We start from the raw sequence: 18,266 nt of genomic DNA, 5'->3' as shown, positions 1-18,266 counted from the left end.
TTCGGGTTGATGACCTTGTTTGCTTTTAAAGTGTTAGTTTACTAATCTCTTGTACCTGTCTCTATAGCAACACAAACAAATACACCTTTACTTCCATTGCATAATCATTTTCCAAGAATGGTATGTTCATAATAACCAGATCAATCAGCTGGGTTGCATGCAGACATCTTTCTAATGTATTTCAATTATCTGTTTTCTCATCGTTGTTAATAAAAACGAGTAAAACAAGCAACCGTCGCCATGGTGATGATGCCTAGTGGCTTGCCACCTCGCTTCGCTCCCTCTCCTCCAAAAGCTGAGTTGAAACGGAGGGAGAAAGCTTTCCTCTTGGACTGTGTGGCAATTAGTTCGATCGCCAGAGACTATAGTTACTCGGCGCCCAAGGCTGGAACTGTCATCCCGCCTTATAACGCACAGAACGACCGCCATGCACTGGCCTATTTCAGGACCAAGCCTCTCCCGCCACTGTTAAAAAAGACCGGCCAAGTAAGTGGATCACTTGAGATAGGTTCTGGGAATGTTATTTATCTGCTTATTTCTGATAGAGGCGCTGTATCCAGATCCCAATCTGCACGAGCAGGTTATTCTAATGGGCTATCCATCAGCAATTAGATTAGATTCCCTACAGTGTGGAAACTGGCCCTTCGGCCCAACAAGTCCATACCGACCCTCTGAAGAGTAACCCACCCCTGAACTTATGCACCCCACACTATGGGCAATTTAGCATGGTCCAATTCACCTGGCCTGTACATCTTTGGACTGTGGGAGAAACCAGAGCACCCGGAGGAAACCCACGCAGACACGGGGAGAATGTGCAAACTCCACACAGACAATCACCCGAGGCTGGTATGAACCTGGGACCCTGGTGCTGTGAGGCAGCAGTGCTAACTACTGAGCCACCATGCCACCCTTCTGTTCAATTAGGTTACAGCAATTGAACAGAAAGGGCAATTCAGAAACAGAAATGCATTCCCTTGGGGCGTCTTGGGCATTACTGACCGCAGCAGCATTTATTGCCTATGAGGTGGTGACCTGTCTTGAACTGACGGGTTAGCACTGCTGCCTCACAGCGCCAGAGATCCAGGTTCAATTCCAGCCTCGGGTGACTGTGTGTGGAGTTTGCACATTCTCCCCGTGTCTGCATGGGTTTCCTCCGGGTGCTCCCATTTCCTCCCACAATCCAAAGATGTGCAGTTTAGGTGAATTGGCCATGCTAAATTGCCCATAGTGTTAGGTGAAGGGATAAATGTAGGGGTCTGTGTGGGTTACTCTTCAGAGGGTCAGTGTGGACTTGTTGGGCCGAAGGGCCTGTTTCCACACTAAGAAATCTGATCTTCTTGAATCTGCAGTCCTTCAGTTGTAGGTAAGCTCCAAGGTTTTGACTCAGCAAAGGAATTATGATAAATTTCCAAATTACAATGGTGTGGGGTATGAAGAAGAACCTGCAGATACTAGTATTCCCGTGATCTGTTGCCCTTGTCCTTCTAGGTGGTGGAGGTTACGCATTTGGAAGGTGCTGCTATGTAATCAGTACAGTACAAATGTAGATTATTTTAGAGATATTGAGGAAGAGTCATAAAAGGGATGGCAACCACTTTCAGCTACGACCTATCAAGAATACTACTTCTTGGATGTAATTGGTGTATAGTGTCACATTACTTCTAAAGTAGTTTATTTTGTTTGTTGGCTTTGTGTTATGCAGTTGTAAATTAATTCTGCTAATTCTCTGCCGCCCTCACCCTGCTCCCCTAAGTCCCGTGGTGGGACTTCAATCCATGGTGTGACTGTCGATCGATTCCAGTTTCAAGGATCTGCAGCAGGTTACCTGCAAACAAGAAACAAAAACGGAGCAGGTACAGCATCAGCACACAGTGACGAAAGGCTGGCACAATGCGTGTGGGCAGAATCAGGGTGAAAGACTTTTGCTTTAAACTGATCATTGTTTCGACAGCAATTACAGGAACAGAGTCAGCAACTGGATTGGATTATGACTAGGTGGAGGACAGGTGATTAAATAAGAGATGTAATTATATGTTCAGATTTTTAAAAAAGTTGTAATACAATAAATTAGAAAAATAGATATGTATTAGAGACCCTGAGGGTGATTTTTGTAAAATGATTCTTCCAAAATACCATAGAGAGAGGACACAGACAAAACTGGGAAGAACACATTTTCCAACCTCTATCTATGAGTTGGAGATTAAACATCTGAAGTTCAAAGTTTGACCGCAGCATAGTCAATGTTGACAATGACTTTTTCTTTGCCTCTTATACACTTAATGGTAAGGTCCTAGGGAGTGTTGCTGAACAAAGAGATCTTGGAGTATAGGTTCATAGCTCCTTGAAAGTGAAGTCGCAGGTAGACAGGATAGTGAAGGAGGTGTTTGATATACTTTCCTTTATTGGTCAGAGTGTTGAGTACAGGAGTTGGGAGGTCATGTTGCAGCTGTACAGGACATTGGTTAGGCCACTGTTGGAATATAGCGTGCACAATTCTGGTCTCCTTCCTATCAGAAAGATGCTGTGAAACTTGAAAGGATTCAGAAAAGATTTACAAGGATGTTGCCAGGGTTGGAGGATATGAGCTATAGGGAGAAGCTGAACAGGCTGGGGCTGTTTTCCCTGGAGCGTCGGAGGCTGAGGGGTGGCCTTATAGAGGTTTACAAAATTATGAGGGGCATGGATAGGATAAATAGGCAAAGGCTTTTCCCTGCGGTTGGGGAGTCTAGAACTAGAGGGCATAGGTTTAGTGTGAGAGGGGAAAGATATAAAAGAGACCTAAGGGGCAACTTTTTCACGCAGAGGGTGGTATGTGCATGGAATGAGCTGCCAGAGGATGTGGTGGAGGCTGGTACAATTGCAACATTTAAGAGGCATTTGGATGGGAATGCGAATAGGAAGGGTTTGGAGGGATATGGGCCGGGTGCTGGCAGGTGAGACTAGATTGGGTTGGGATATCTGGTCGGCATGGACGGGTTGGACCGAAGGTTCTGTTTCCATGCTGTACATCTCTATGTTTTATGGGAAGCTCTGTAAAGATGATATCTGACATGCATTTCACTTCATTCCTTTAATACTTGTTATCGATTATGTTGCCATTGTGCATGCACTTTGAGGACTGTTCGATGCAACAACTCCCTGCCTTAATTAATTTAAATCTTATTCAGCATGACATGCTTTGATATGACTCCCCTTTAGAACTTACATCAGAGTGGTGCTGGGAAAGCACAGCAGGTCAGGCAGCATCCGAGGAGCAGGAAAATCAACGTTTCAGTCAAAAGCCCTTCATCAGGAATTTCCGAAACATTGCCCGAAACATCAATTTTCCTGCTCCTCGGATGCTGCCTGACCTCTTATCCCATCTAGCCTGCACACTGCAAAGTTGATCTAAGAGTTAGATTTGATTTAATTGAGAAATTAAATTATATTCAAGGCTGAGATAGACAGATTTTCAATTAGTCATTGGATCAAATGTTATGAGGAAAAGTAGGAAAGTGGATTTGAGGGTTATGAGAGCACCCTTAATCTCATTGATTGGCAGAACAGCCTTAATGAGCTAAATGGTCTATTTCTGCTTTGACATCTTATGGTTGAATATTATGCCTCATTCTATGAATTGTTTCTTTCTAAAGTGAAGTTGAAGAAGTCATATAACATTTTCATCAGCTAGGAGCACAGCATACTTCTTAGGGGGCATCACCACCTCAGCTCTGCTATACACCAGTCACACAGCCAGCCATGAAGCACAACAAAACAGTCAGCTGCTGCCACTAGTGGTGGGAGGATACACGTTGGAGAGCAAATCCAAGTAATGCATTACTGTCTACAGGTCTTTCCTCCAAGATAAGCTCATGACAAATGTATTTCAGGCACAGCGAACTGTATTTTTCAGGTAATGTACTGAACTTAAGCTGAAGACATTTAAACATTGTTCCAGGTGGCAAATTTAAAGTAAACACCTGACATGGTCCTTGCTGATTTTGTGTAAATGGCACCTATAATTATATTCATTGAGAAAATGTGTGACGATTAGATTAGATTCCCCACAGTGTGGAAACAGGCCCTTCCTGCCTCTATTCCTGAGGAAGGGCTTTTGCCCGAAATGTCTTATTTTCCTGCTCCTCGGTTACTGCCCGACCTGCTGTGCGTTTCCAGCACCACTCTGATGTAAACTCTGGTTTCCAGCATCTGCAGTCCTCACTTTTGCCTAGTTGATTCCACTTTAGAACTGCACAAACACAACAACAAATCTGTCAAACATAACTTTTTAAATCCATTATCTAAAGGCTTCTCAAAATTGTTAGAGTCCACTGCCCATAATTCTGTTACCTTTCATTATAAGTCCATGTCTGAACAGTTTCAAAATGATGCTGATCTGTTATACATATCCTTGGTCTCTCAATACTGATTGTTTTTGCCTTATTTCAGAAATTGCCACAATACTACTGGGGAGCTACAAACACTAAACGAGTTCCTTCCTTCACTTGCTAATCATGACTGTCCTAAGATCTAGCTTACAGCCAAACATAGAAATAAAAATCCATCAGCTCCCAGCTGACTCACAGAGTATGAAAACATATTTGGAACTCCAGCACTATATGGTCAAAATTTCAAAGCTGACTTCATGTTGATAAACACCTATTAATTCATCTTAAGTGACGCTTGATATAGTATTCAAGCAGTATTTACAGAGAACAATTGAGAATTACATTGCTCATAATCATTCAAACTTATCCAATGGGACATATTCCCAAATCTATCCAGTCTCTAATCTAGGTAAGTAGGAAAAAATGTCTGTGGCTACATAGCCTTTTGGATTTCCCTAATCTATTTTCCAGCCTTAACACATTCAGTGAATTTCTTCCATTTCCATAGTGATGACATAATCCAGAACCTTGATGACAAAGTTGTTTGCATTGTAGTAAGGACCAATGTTTTAACATGCCTTCCCTTGCTTTGAAGAGGAGGAATATGACCAAGTTAATAAATCTAGGCTAGCTTGATTAAAAAATGCAAATTGCAAATCCTAATATCAAACAATGTGTACAAAGATTAGTATTGAAGAATAGTAAAATGGATTCATTTAATTATGTTCAATAGCCTAAGTTAGTTTTACATTCACCCAGACGTGAACTGGATAAGAGCCAAGACAGGTAATTGGAAGTGGTCTTTGTTCTTCTCCAAAGCCTTGCTTCGCAAAAGAACAAGTGCAGTTCTAGCGAACATGAGTTTCTGTGATGCATCCAACCCCTGCAGTCTGAATACTGTGAAATTGTGCAGAATAGCAATTCTATAAGACCATAAGACATAGGAGTGGAAGTAAGGCCATTCGGCCCATCGAGTCCACTCCACCATTCAATCATGGCTGATGGGGATTTCAACTCCACTTACCTGCATTCTCCCCGTAGCCCTTAATTCCTCGAGACAACAAGAATCTATCAATCTCTGCCTTGAAGACATCTAGCGTCCCAGCCTTCACTGCACTCTGCGGCAATGAATTCCACAGGCCCACCACTCTCTGGCTGAAGAAATGTCTCCCCATTTCTGTTCTGAATTGACCCCCTCTAATTTTAAGGCTGTGTCCACGGGTCCTAGTCTCCTCGCCTAACGGAAACAATTTCCTAGTGTCCACCCTTTCCAAGCCATGTATTATCTTGTCGTCTCTATTAAGTCTCCCCTTAATCTTCTAAACTCCAATGAATACAATCCCAGGATCCTCAGCCGTTCCTCATATGTTAGACCAGCCATTCCAGGGATCATCCGTGTGAATCTCTGCTGGACACGTTCCAGTGCCAGTATGTCCTTCCTGAGGTGTGGGGACCAAAACGGGACACAGTACTCCAAATGGGGCCTAACCAGAGCTTTATAAAGTCTCAGGTCTGAGGTAATTTAATTTTTACAATGTCTGAAATAATAAATTACTTTAATGTGGAATCCATCACATCCAAGAGACCCAAAGATCCTCAGAACCAATTAATTACTTCCAACACTGTTTCCTGGACAAAAATGGCTTTTCCCCTATGTTGTCAGTATCAAAGAAAGGATTATCCTTACAGTACAGTGGCATAAGCAAAGCTGACTGATATTGATGATGCAGCAGAAATGTAACAATTTAAATAAACACTAAGACCATCTTAAGTTTTTGTTTGGTGACAGGTCACTCCGCAGATCAAGTGAAAGGACATTCTCTGTTTCTCTCCGAAATTAAACCTATATTTGGATACAATGGTCTCTATGGATACAGGAGGAACACACCGGCCCTGCGTAAAGTCCCTTCACCTTTTGGTGTAATTACCCGGTCTGCTATTCATTGAAAAAGCAAGGCTGTAAGATATTGCTGCATTACAGCTTGGTGAGGCAGTGTTGGGACATTTTACACCGAAAATGCATATAAGGCTATGTCTTTTGCAAGTAGTAGCATCTAACACTTAAATCATTCTCATTGTTATAAAATTCTTAAGCTAAACTACAAATAGGTAAATCTGGTATAGCAACTCTCACTGATGACCTAGATCATTCTGAGATTGTTTTAGTTGTAATATTCAATAAAATCAACAAAATGTCCCTTTATAATAAGACACAGATATAAAAACCATTAAGGAAACATTTCTGTAAAGTTGATCTAAGAGTTAGATTTTGACTTGTTTTCTAATTTCTAAGATAAAAACAATTATAATCTATATTAGGTGTGGGAATGATTTTAGCGTTTGTCATGTCACCCTTTGTGTTTTGCAGTTGTCTTCCTTTCAGACAACAGAAACTTAGTCTCAACTGAGTAATAACACTCGCTAACAGTGATCTGCAATAGATTTCTACACTAATAAGAGATATACATTAATTTAAATGAAGATATTTTGATCTCTTCAGTTAATTATTAAAATTCTTTTTAAATCATGAGAACTGGTATGAAATGAAGGTTTGGGTCTCATTATAGTGTTTTCTTTCTTGGTGTTACTTGTTGGAAAGTTGTTAAGACATTTTAGAAGTTTAAATAAACAATTGACATGCCTTGCAACTTCATTGTGAGATTCTATAATTATATAGGTCTGTGACAAATGTGTGCATTGCTATGCTATAATCTCCTTGCAGTCCATTATATTTTTTTTCATTTCTAGTGCATCCATTTTGACTTACTTAATGTCTAAAATAAAATTAGGATATTAAACAAAACAACTTATTATTTCTGTCATTTTGAGAGACATACCATTTTAAGTTGCGGTAACATTAACTGAATGAGAGAAAGGAGTGCACTTTGTCAATATACCAACTTACTTTGCTCTTAATTATCCCAAAGCTAGTTTAGACTAGACCTGCAGTAAATCACAAATAGTAATATATCCAATGATGTTTAAAACTAAAATAGAATGTCATTGTTGACAACTGAGTTTAAAAATGTGCCAGTATTCCACCGGCATAGATGCATTATTTGTAAAGGATTGCCTCAGATACGCAAAAGGGATGGTGTGGCATTTGCTGTCTGCATATTCCAACTGAAGTTGTTAGATTATATTAGATTACTTACACTGTGGAAACAGGCCCTTCGGCCCAACAAGTCCACACCAACCCGCCGAAGCGCAACCCACCCATACCCCTACATTTACCCCTTACCTAACACTACGGACAATTTAGCATGGCCAATTCACCTGACCCGCACATCTTTGGACCGTGGGAGGAAACCGGAGCACCTGGAGGAAACCCACGCAGACACGGGGAGAACGTGCAAACTCCACACAGTCAGTTGCCTGAGTCGGGAATTGAACCCGGGTCTCAGGCGCTTTGAGGCAGTAATGCTAACCACTGTGCCACCGTGCCGCCCACAGATGTCTTACACTAGATTACTAAAATAAAATATCTTAATTTAGAATTATCCTGCCTAACTGTTGCCTCCTCATAAAAAATTGTTCCATTTAGAGACTGGACAAATTTTAACCAAATATCATTCATAATAGCTAAATTTATGTATTAGATGATATTTACAAGCTATAAGAATAGTTATTTATATAACCAGTGAAATGACAACTGATTTTCAAAATTACATAATACATTTATTCACACAATAAGTCATACAATTATCTCTAGTAAATTGAGGATTGCAGTTTGATGGGTCATGGATTCTCTTGGTAACTAGGAAATTTCAGTTGTAAGAATAATTTGAATAATACATTTGAAATTGAATTTTTGGTTTTGAATACCACATAGAAAATGTTGTTATTGCAAACAAGAAGGCATCTACAAGACTTCTTAAATGTGGGTTACTTTAGGCTGGGAGACCAAAGTTTAATACTGCAAAGGTAAAGAGGAAATCTGCAAATTTAAGAAAGGCCCATCATTTAGGCAATTCAAAAAGAAGTGAGAATACAATATTATAGCTAGCATTGCATTCTGATGAAGGATATCTATTCAAAACATTAACCTATTATTTTATATCAGTGTATCACTAACATTTTATATTCTGTATCTGATCATGTAATATTTTTATGATATTTTAAACATTATTTGCATTAAATAAAATCACTTTATTAATTTAACGTTAATTTCTTACAAAATTATATGGCTAGTGGATCAAACACTGTAAATACCGACAAACAATGTTTGCTTGATCTTTGAAGAGTGTCTCTGTAATACCTTGACACAAACACTGATGCATATAATTTGCCTTTTCTGTTAATGCACAATAAATACTTTGAAGTACCACTCAGAAGAAGCCACTAGGGAAGCAAACAGTGGTGTGAATTTATGGAATTGTCACTGCTGGGTCATCAGTCTAGGTTAAACCAGTTATTACAAAACAAATTACTATACAGTGTTCTGTTAGAAATCATTCTGTTGACTTGGGTTTGAAAGTTAATGCAATGCTGTTGATGCAAAATCGATGTCCTGTAGGTTCTGGTCCATCATCAAACACATGGCCAAGGTGTGCATCGCACTAAATGATCGAAATAAAACAAAGTTCAGTTGGCTTGACACAATGCTAAGAATGTCCTTGAAGTAGTTCAATCTTTTTTCTAACCAGAAGTATTATCACACACAACTGAGTGACTTTCCCACAACCAATATCACGGTAACTTTTTTTTGCTTTTTCTTTACAGCACTAATCATCACCAGTAGTCATCCACATATCCAATCAAATATTTACAAGCATAGCCCATTACAAGCAATAAAAAACATCAAAATGAAGGGTAGGTAGGGAGAAAAGGAAGGGGCTAAACCAAAATGAAGTTGGAGTGGTAGTTAAAGCACTGTATCCCGTCGGTGCCCACTTCTCTCTTAAGGCATTGAGAACATTGATGGACATCACATATCCCCTGTCTAAGAACTCCCCAGCATGAACATAACCACAGAAGAGGGGAAAGTAGTCAACAGAAATGACCCTCTCCGCAGTCCACGCAGAGCTCGGACCTGTTTATAGCCAGCATGACCAGGTGCTCAAAAACTAAATTACCAGAGGTGCTTATGCAGTTTAAATATTAGTTTTATGGGGAGAAGCTCTCAACATCCTCTTAAAAACAGTAATGTGCAAAAGCATAACATCAGCCATTAACAGTAAACATGTTTATGCACTTTTAAAAGTAACTGTATGTTATAAATTTGACATAGCTAAGTGTTATAGTTATGATTAGTGATTATCATATAAGCTTTGTTAGAAGTATACTATACTTGCTAAAAGACAATACTGTAACCTTCCCTACGGCCATCACATATTTAACCAAATACTAAGGGGCTTCTTTTGAAACAAAACAAAGGTATAAAGCACTTTCAATTCTACTAAGTTGACTGTAGTGACCTTTCTAAAAGTTAACTATTGGACATTCATCCCCTAACAATCAACCTTTATTTTCATTGATGGGAAGTAGTTTTCCCTGATGATATAATATATACACACTTACACTTGAAAATTGGTGCCTTGCCATATGAAACTGGCATCACAACTGGCAACATTGGTTGACTGTTTGTATCTACCTTTTTACAGATAACTTCTGTTCCAGTTGATCCCATAGAGTTATCTGGTCGGCGTAGTGCATTGGTGTTGGTTTCGTCACTGTCCACTGTACCATAAACTTGCCAGAAAGAAGGCCAACCAGTGCCAGAATCGTACTTGGTTTCAGAGCTAATGTTAACCATATAAAGTATAACAAATTCATTACTATCAACCATATCAATAAAGAGTAATAAATTTAATCGTTCGCAAACAAACACATAAAAAGTGAACACAATAAAAAGGATATACTGTAATACTGCAATTTTCACATAAAATAAAGACTCTAAATAAATTTGCTAAAAATTAACTTGAGTTGTCATCGTGCAGAATCTCACCACTAACTAGTGTACAGTACTGTACTGGTCATGTCATGCCACTGTACAAATAATTTTCAACATTTCCTAATAATCCAAAGAGTGCAAGTTCAAATTGAATAATGAATTTGCGTAAGTTTTAGAAAGCTGCTGGATTTTCATTGATAGTTCAGTATCAGTCTGACCAGTACATAGTCTTCCACTGAGTAACTGGGAGTGTTTGGGCAATCTGTTTAAAATAACCCCTCCAACTGAGGAGGCATCACCATTGCACTCTCCAACCCATTACTGTACTGATTTCCTTAGAGAAACAAACCTATGGTTAAGAGGTCGATCTACATGTGGATTCAGTAGCACTCCAAAGTGTTTGAGTCTTAACTGGTCCCCAAAGTAATCTTGCAATCAATTATATCAAAACCACTAGCCAGTGGTTCAACAAGAAGCCCCTGACATTTCCCTAAGGGAATGTGGGTTGGATAATATATCGGCACTCATAACCCAACAAAGCATTTAAAAATGTATCTGTGTCTAGTACTAAAAGTATATAGGATTTTTAAAAATGTATTTATCATATTTCATGAAATACTACAGCAGGGATTTGTTCCATCCATTGTGCTTGGAAGGGATTCTTAAAAAATCTATTATTATCAAATTCCTTTCTTTTAACTTATATTTTGTCAAGATTTTATTTTTCAAATATGTATCCACTATCTATTCAAAAGCTATTATTAATTCTGCTTCCAACATTGCTACCAATAGGACATTTATCTTATATTATCTACCCACAAAAAGATATATTTTAGCCTTTCCATTTGGTAAAGTCTTACATTTATATTATCAATTGCTTTTTATATAGAATTCTGGAACTTTCATTGACAAGGGATTACATTTAGTGAAGATGGAAATTAGATTGCCTTGTCTACTGCTTTTGTGATCAATAAAGTTTAAGTCAAACCTTTCACAAGATATTTGGAAGTGTCAGCACAAAAAAGGCTATATAATACTGGGAGTCTCCATTCAATTATATTCTGAAACCAATGTTTAAGCATTTGCACTTACATAGTATTAATAATATAGAAAATAATCCTGCACTTAACAGAATTGCAGTTAGACAAAAAAGATCCTCATCCAGATAAGATGATATTAGGGGTGAACAAAAGAAATGGATATTAAGAAGGTTCTTGAAGGAAGATAGATGGTGAGGTGAAGCGAGTTGGGAAATGACTTCCAGAGCGCTACATAGCTAAAGTGATGACTGTAAGGTAAAGAGTTTGTATTTTTCCTGCAAGATATTTTTATCCAGTTTGGTAATCAGTGCAGTACATACTTATATGAATGTTGTTGTTTTGAGAATATAACTCTTTCTCTGTACAACTGCAGATGTGGGAATCACACATCCATATCGGCTGCCAGCTCACCATTGACTTCAGGACCTTCCATATTCTGGACATTGTTTCTCTCTCTCAGGAATTTCCTGGCTCTCTCTATTCTCTTCTTTGTATTATTTTATGTTAAGAACTAAACTGCAGATGTTCAAGAATATCTCTTGTTTTATGTCAGAAATGTTTTGAGATTTTTAAATTGATTTTTTTTATTAAAAAGGAAGATTTTTAATATTTTTACAAAATTACAAAAATAATACAAACTATTATATTCCACTTTACAATATAGTAACCACATCAATATAATTTTTTAAAAAAAACTAACTATAATCTATTCTACAAACAACCAGAACATAAAATAGGATATCATACACTACTAACAATAAACAGAAAGGCAAATAAATAACCAGATACATGCTCAGAATAAATTCTCTCAAGTCATAACAAAACACGTACTTTGGGGGCCCCCAAACCAGCCGGAAACATTACCATGGCTAAACGAAAGCCCTGGACAGTATGGCCGAAATATTTATGTTAATGTATTTCAAAAAGGGCTGCCATGTTCTATAAAATAGTTCCGTTTTTTGGTGCAACATATTTGTAAGGAAGCCAAGGAGGATATATTCCATGACTATTCTGTGCCAATTTGAAAGTCCTGGAAGACCTTCAGATACTCAATTCACTAAAATATTTTTCCTCGCACAAAAGGAAAGGATAGTAAATAATTTCCCCCCATGTACATCCAGAGAGGGAAAATTTGGAAAGCCCTAAAGTAGGGACATTGGATCCAATACAATCTCTGTACCCAAAATCTCTGTCAAGGCATTTGCTGCTCTGTCCCAATACCTGTGGATCTAATGGCATGGCCACAGACAATGCGTGAGAGTACCAACTTTGATTTTGCATTTAGGACATACGGGGGATGCTCCTGACTTGAACTTCGCAAGTTGCTCAGGTGCCATGTGAGCCCTGTGAAGTATATTTAATTGAGTAGCCTGAGTTCTGTTACAGATGGAGATCTTCCCGGCATTTTCCCAGATGTTCTCCCACTTTTCTAAGGAGATTTCCAACCCTAATTCTTGATTCCAGGTTTTATATAACCATTCTATGTCCTTCAATACCTTATTGCATAGTGAGTCGTAGACAGTACTGACCAAGGGCAGCCCCATCGGCCAAAGCACTCTCCTTTCCCTATCTGATTTGTAAGGATTGACTATCAGTGTGGTCTTCTTTTGTATAAAGTCTCGTATTTGAAAATACCGAAAGAGGTCCTTGTTAGGCAGTCCAAACTTCTGGTGTAGCTGCTCAAAGGACATCATGACCTCCCCATCGAACAGATCTCCCAAACAGGAGATACCTCTGAACTTCCAAGTTTTGAATGTAGCATCGGTCAGCCCTAGCTGGAATCCCAATGTTCCCACTATGGGGGTATAAGGGGAGGTTTTTTGCAGGTTACCCTCATCTTGTCGCATTATCCTCCAGGCTTTGATTGTATTTAATACAATAGGGTTTTTACAATAGTCGATAATAACTCTCATCTTGCCCATAAATAGTAGATTGATGAGGGGACAATATCTAATCAGATTGATTGTGGTTCCCAAGAGACCCAATTAGCCACATAAGATAATAGGGAGCTCAACTGGTACCTCCTGAAATCTGGAAAGTCAAGCCCTCCCCTTGTGAAAGCTGCAGCTTTTCTAATTTGATAAAGGGGCATCTATAATTCCAAATAAAGTAGCCAAGCCAACCATAAAGCTTATGCAGCACTGTGTCAGCAGCATCAAGGGTAGCATTCTCATAGGGTTAAAAAGGCGAGGTAGAATATTCATCTTAACTAAGGCTACTCTGTCAAGCCAGGATATTGAGAGATCTTCCCAGCATTGAAGGTCCTACCTTATTTTCTCTAATAAGTGTTTTACATAGCTGACCAAATACCAGAGTAATAAAAATACCGATAAAACCTTCTAGTGACCACCGAAGGGGAAAACAAGATGCGTCCAGAAAATTGGATATACTGACAAGGCCTCCCAACGGCATGGCCTCAGATTTCATAAAATTGATTTTGCAGCCTGAAAACATACCAAATAGATTGACCACTTGAATTAAGCATGGCACAGATTTCAAAGGATCACTTAATAAAAGGAGGACATCAACCACATAGACAGTAATTTTGTGCTTGCCCGATCCAACCTCCAAAGCGGTTATGTTAGGGTCAGTTTGTATAGCTTCTGCCAGCGGTTCAATCACTAGCGTAAATAATAATGGTGAGAAAGGAGAACCCTGAAGACAGCCCCTACCAACACTAAAGCTATCTGAACTTAAACCGTCGGCGATCACCGCTGCTTTGGGATCATTACATAATACTGAAACCCATTTAGCAAAGACCTCTCCAACACTGAACCATTCCAGCATATAGGAAAGATATGGCCATTCTACCTGATCGAATGCCTTCTCCACATCTAGAGAGATAACGAAACCTGGTATCGCTCCCTGCTGGCAGACTTGTATCATATTTAAGACTCTTCTAATGTTATTAGTTGACCTGCGACCCCTTATGAACCCCATCTGGTCCTCTTTTATAATGAATGGTAAAACCCTCTCCAGTCTTAATGTTAACATTTTTGAGAGAATTTTAAAATCCACATTTAACAAGGAAATGGGTCTATAGGTAGAGTAATCTTCTGGGGTCTTTCCCGTCTTAAGAATGAGAGAGATATTTGCTTCTATGTGAACAATTATTCCTATCTACAAGTGATCCGGCCAATTCCCCTCTAAATTCTTTATAAAACTCAGCCTGGAATCCGTCTATTTAAAAGAAGACTTTCTCCCTTGCTCACAGGGGGCACTACTACCTTCCAATTACCTCGCCATAACCTTTCTCACCTAGGGCCCTGTCCTTGGTCCAGGCATTACAGAATAAAGTAAATAAGTTCCAGTATCCTATAAAACAGGAGTTAAAAGTGGGTAACCCACCCACCCCTTACACTATCACCTAGACACGCTGAACAAAACAACACAAGATAGAAATATACAAGATTACAAAATTACAATCCCAACACGTATTAAGCAACTAAATAAAAAAAATCCACTCAGTAACATCCCTCAATAATTCAATAAACCGCATGAGCTGTAGATAAGAAACCAAAGAAAAAATAAGCACTACTACCCCCCCCCCCACCCCACCAGGGAAAGATGGACAAAAGAAAGATGGAAAAAGGAAGAAGGATAGACGGGGGGGGAATAAAATAAAGTTGTTATCCATACACTTCAAGTGCCGCAGTCTATTTCACAGCGTCCAGGAATTCTTTAACTTTCTCCGGTGATCCAAAGTTAAATACAGATCCTCCATGACTGAAACTGAAGCACAGTGTTGCTGGATATTGCATAGAATATTGAGTATTTAAGTTTATCAGAGATCTTCGTTTCATCGAATGCCCTCCTCGCGGATCATGACCAGAGAAAAGTCCTGAAACAACATTATCTTGGAGCCCTTGTACATCATGACATGGGGATCCTTTCCCAGGATTCTGTAGGCCTCCAGCAACATTTGTTTTTCCCGTAACAGTGAAGTCGAACTAGAACCAGGCGGGAGTGTTGGTCCAACCTGGGCCTGTGCACAGCAACTCATCTGGCCCAGCTCCGACTCCAATTTTAATAGTTGTTGGAGCCATTGCTCCAGGAAATCCACAAGCTGGCTTTCCTCCAGTTCAAGAAGACCCAGCAACTGAATATTTTTCCAACGACCTCGAAAATTGAGGTCATTGATATACTCCTCCAGGGTCCAGACTCGCCACTCCAGAGCCCAGACCTGACCCACGGATGACTCAGCAGCAGTCTCCAAGGCCGCGGCTCATTGCTCCGTCCCTCCAACACGCTGCCCGAGTTTCTCGATCTCTCAGTCATGCTTCTGCAGCATTACCAAGATCAACTCCCACCTGGACCGGGTCTCATTGATGGACATATTGATCTTCTCTCGGAGTTTAATGAACTCCAAGATCAGGCTCGCCTCTGCAGGTACGTCCCCCGAGGTGGCCACGGACGGCTCTGCTGCTGCCAGGGAGGTGGGAGGTGTCCCCCTGCCTGTTACAAGCTGCGAGAGTTTTTGCCCTTAGTCAATTTAAAAAGCACCAAAGTGTTAAAGTTTGATGCAAAATGGCCACGAGTGCTGGGCAAAAACTATTTTATGTAATTTTATAGGTGAGGTAAGGGCGGGCACCCCACTTTGCCTGAGTCTTGGGCAGAGCTCTGCAGACTCAGACTTGCTGGGTCGCCGCCATCTTGGATCTCCTGGTTTTGAGATTCTTGATGATGCCAGCTTCTCTTCAATCAGGACCTATGCATTTCATGTCAGGAATTTTCAGAAAGGTAAAACTAACAAATTAATGGGACTGAAACTGGAAGATAGGAACTAGAAAACCTGTTTTACTTCAATTTCATTGATATTAGCACCAATTCCCTTGGATATGCATCCATCAAACATTCCATACACTTGCTCAGTCAAAGAAACAAAACATCAACCAATATGAATTTTCTGCTGATCTTTAAATTAATTTATCTTAGCTTAAAACAAATCTTTAAAAAGAAATATTAAGTAAAACAGAGCAAGGCATTTGAAGTGCATTAAAATTTATTTGTGAAGTTCATTTTTTTAACTGTTATTCATGATTTTAAATGCAGAGAAACTGTAAAATGACATAGGCAGCAAAATGTCATTGAAAAACTAAGTATCTGCAATAACTTGCCAATGCAGATCTGATTCTTAGGGTGCAATCTTTCAGGCTCAGAGATGGAGGGCTAGAATCCACCCACCTTCATGACCTTTCCCTAATGAAGTTCTGGGCAGCAAGATCCAAACTTGATCTTCCAGCATGGCCACCAACTGAGGCCCTTAAGTGGTCAATTAAGGGACACAGAAATGCCATAGCTGCAAATGTGTTGCTGGTCATAGTCAGCTCCACATGGAATGAGAAAGATTGGATCTACCTCACTGGTAAACTGGTGCAAGCTGGTTGTGTGCTTATTTCCTGTGGGGTGGGGGTTGTTCCCTTGATAATTTGAGCAAGAATGAGGGACTGGACCTCCTCCAGCTGCCATGCGCCAATCTTCACCTTGCTGCCAAACCTCTGTTTTCCTCTAACTCTCACCCAGAACTAGAACCAACCATTCCCTCCAAAAAACATTACCTTCCCCGTTGGTTATCCTCCACTCTGGGATTCTGAGGGCAGTGGTGACCCAGCAGCATCTATAGCCTCCACTCTGATGTTGCTGAGTTCTGCAATGGCTAACTTCTTATTGGCTGACAGCTAATCTAGAGGTAGGCCATAGCCTTGTGATATTATTGCTGGAATATTAATCCGGAAAATCAGGTAATGTTCTGGGAATCTGGATTTGAAGGCTGCCATGGCAGATTATGAAATTTGAATTCAATAAAAATCTGGCCAGAAACCAGTGCTGATTATCAAGGAAAAACCCATCAGGTTCATTAATGCATCATCCTTACCTGGTCTGGTCTACATGTGGCTCCAGACCCACAGTAACGTAGGTAACTCTTAACTGCCCTCTGGGCAATTAAGGATGGGCAATAAATACTGCTCCAGTCATGACATCCAATTCACAAAAAGCCCCTGATTGGTCGATTGGATGGTCTGCTTGGAGGTCCTAATTCTGTTAGAAAGCCCATCAGCCAATCAGCCAAAAGATCAGGTTGGCTTTCTTATCTTAATAGGCTGAGGACTTTCATCCTGGAAATGCTCCTCCTCTCAGACTTAGTCTAAAAATAGGAAAATCCAGACCTTAGATTTTTATTACTTTTGGAAACTGTATTCTGTGATTCCAGATATTCTGTCTGGGACAAGCTTCTTTACCATTTATACCTGGAGCAATCAGGAGTATCCACATAAATCCCAGTTGCACTTTTATTCCATACTTGCTGGTTTATTCTGTTTAAATTTCATGGATTTCTAGCTTTGGAAAGGGCTCATTTCAGCATTATTAAGTCGCTAAAATCAACCTGCAAGCTCTGTCAATATTCACTATTTCTGAAAGGTGCAAGTCAACGAGTACATTGATTTAATCTCTGACGAAACCCTCAAGACAATATGATAATCATCCAACATTGCTGCAAAAGACAAAACGTTTGGGTATCTTTGAATTAATGCATAGTTATTCTCAGTTCTTGACACACACCTGCAGACTTTAAAATGGTTATTTCTGTTTAACCATTCCAGAATAAACATTGAAAGACCAGATATACCCACATCTAATATTGATTACAGACAATATGGCTTTGCTTTGGTGGCTTACCTGAACAGTGCAGCATTGCAGCACACACAATGATATATTCCTTGTTCAGTATTATTCAGATAGATTCCACTGAAAGGCTGTAAATAATAAAACATTGTAGTTTATAATATTAAAAACAACAATCTATGTTCCATTAAAAAATTCAACTTTGGAGAATAAAGATGAAAATAAAACTGCCATACTACTTAAATTTGATGCTTACTATTAACCATATTCAGTGAAATAGTGTCATAGAGATGTCTACCATGGAAACAGATGCTCAAGTCCAACTCATCCATGCCAACCAAA

At 39.5% G+C, this 18,266-nt stretch overlaps 2 protein-coding genes across 2 annotated transcripts in view; one reads left to right on the top strand and one right to left on the bottom strand.

Moving 5' to 3' along the window:
- The first annotated feature begins 240 nt into the window (after nucleotides 1-240).
- Nucleotides 241-6,314, top strand: LOC132816217 (sperm microtubule associated protein 1-like). Its single transcript, XM_060825712.1, has 3 exons — nucleotides 241-486; nucleotides 1,754-1,853; nucleotides 6,157-6,314. The coding sequence occupies exons 1-3, from the start codon at nucleotides 241-243 to the stop codon at nucleotides 6,312-6,314; spliced, it is 504 nt and encodes a 167-aa protein (XP_060681695.1).
- A 1,784-nt stretch (nucleotides 6,315-8,098) lies between these two features.
- Nucleotides 8,099-18,266, bottom strand: part of msrb2 (methionine sulfoxide reductase B2) — a 47,032-nt gene continuing 36,864 nt past the window's right edge. Inside the window, exons 3-5 of the mRNA XM_060825577.1 lie at nucleotides 17,979-18,055; nucleotides 9,961-10,108; nucleotides 8,099-8,926 (exon numbers count right to left, since the gene is read on the bottom strand). Of these exons, the coding sequence (XP_060681560.1) occupies nucleotides 8,819-8,926; nucleotides 9,961-10,108; nucleotides 17,979-18,055 (333 nt within the window). The 3' untranslated portion in view covers nucleotides 8,099-8,818. The remainder of the gene's footprint in view (nucleotides 8,927-9,960; nucleotides 10,109-17,978; nucleotides 18,056-18,266) is intronic.

Source organism: Hemiscyllium ocellatum, chromosome 5 (genome assembly GCF_020745735.1).
Source record: "Hemiscyllium ocellatum isolate sHemOce1 chromosome 5, sHemOce1.pat.X.cur, whole genome shotgun sequence".
NCBI lineage: Eukaryota > Metazoa > Chordata > Chondrichthyes > Orectolobiformes > Hemiscylliidae > Hemiscyllium > Hemiscyllium ocellatum.
The sequence above is the reverse complement of the archived record's forward strand: the minus strand, read 5'-3'. Positions and strand labels throughout refer to the sequence as shown.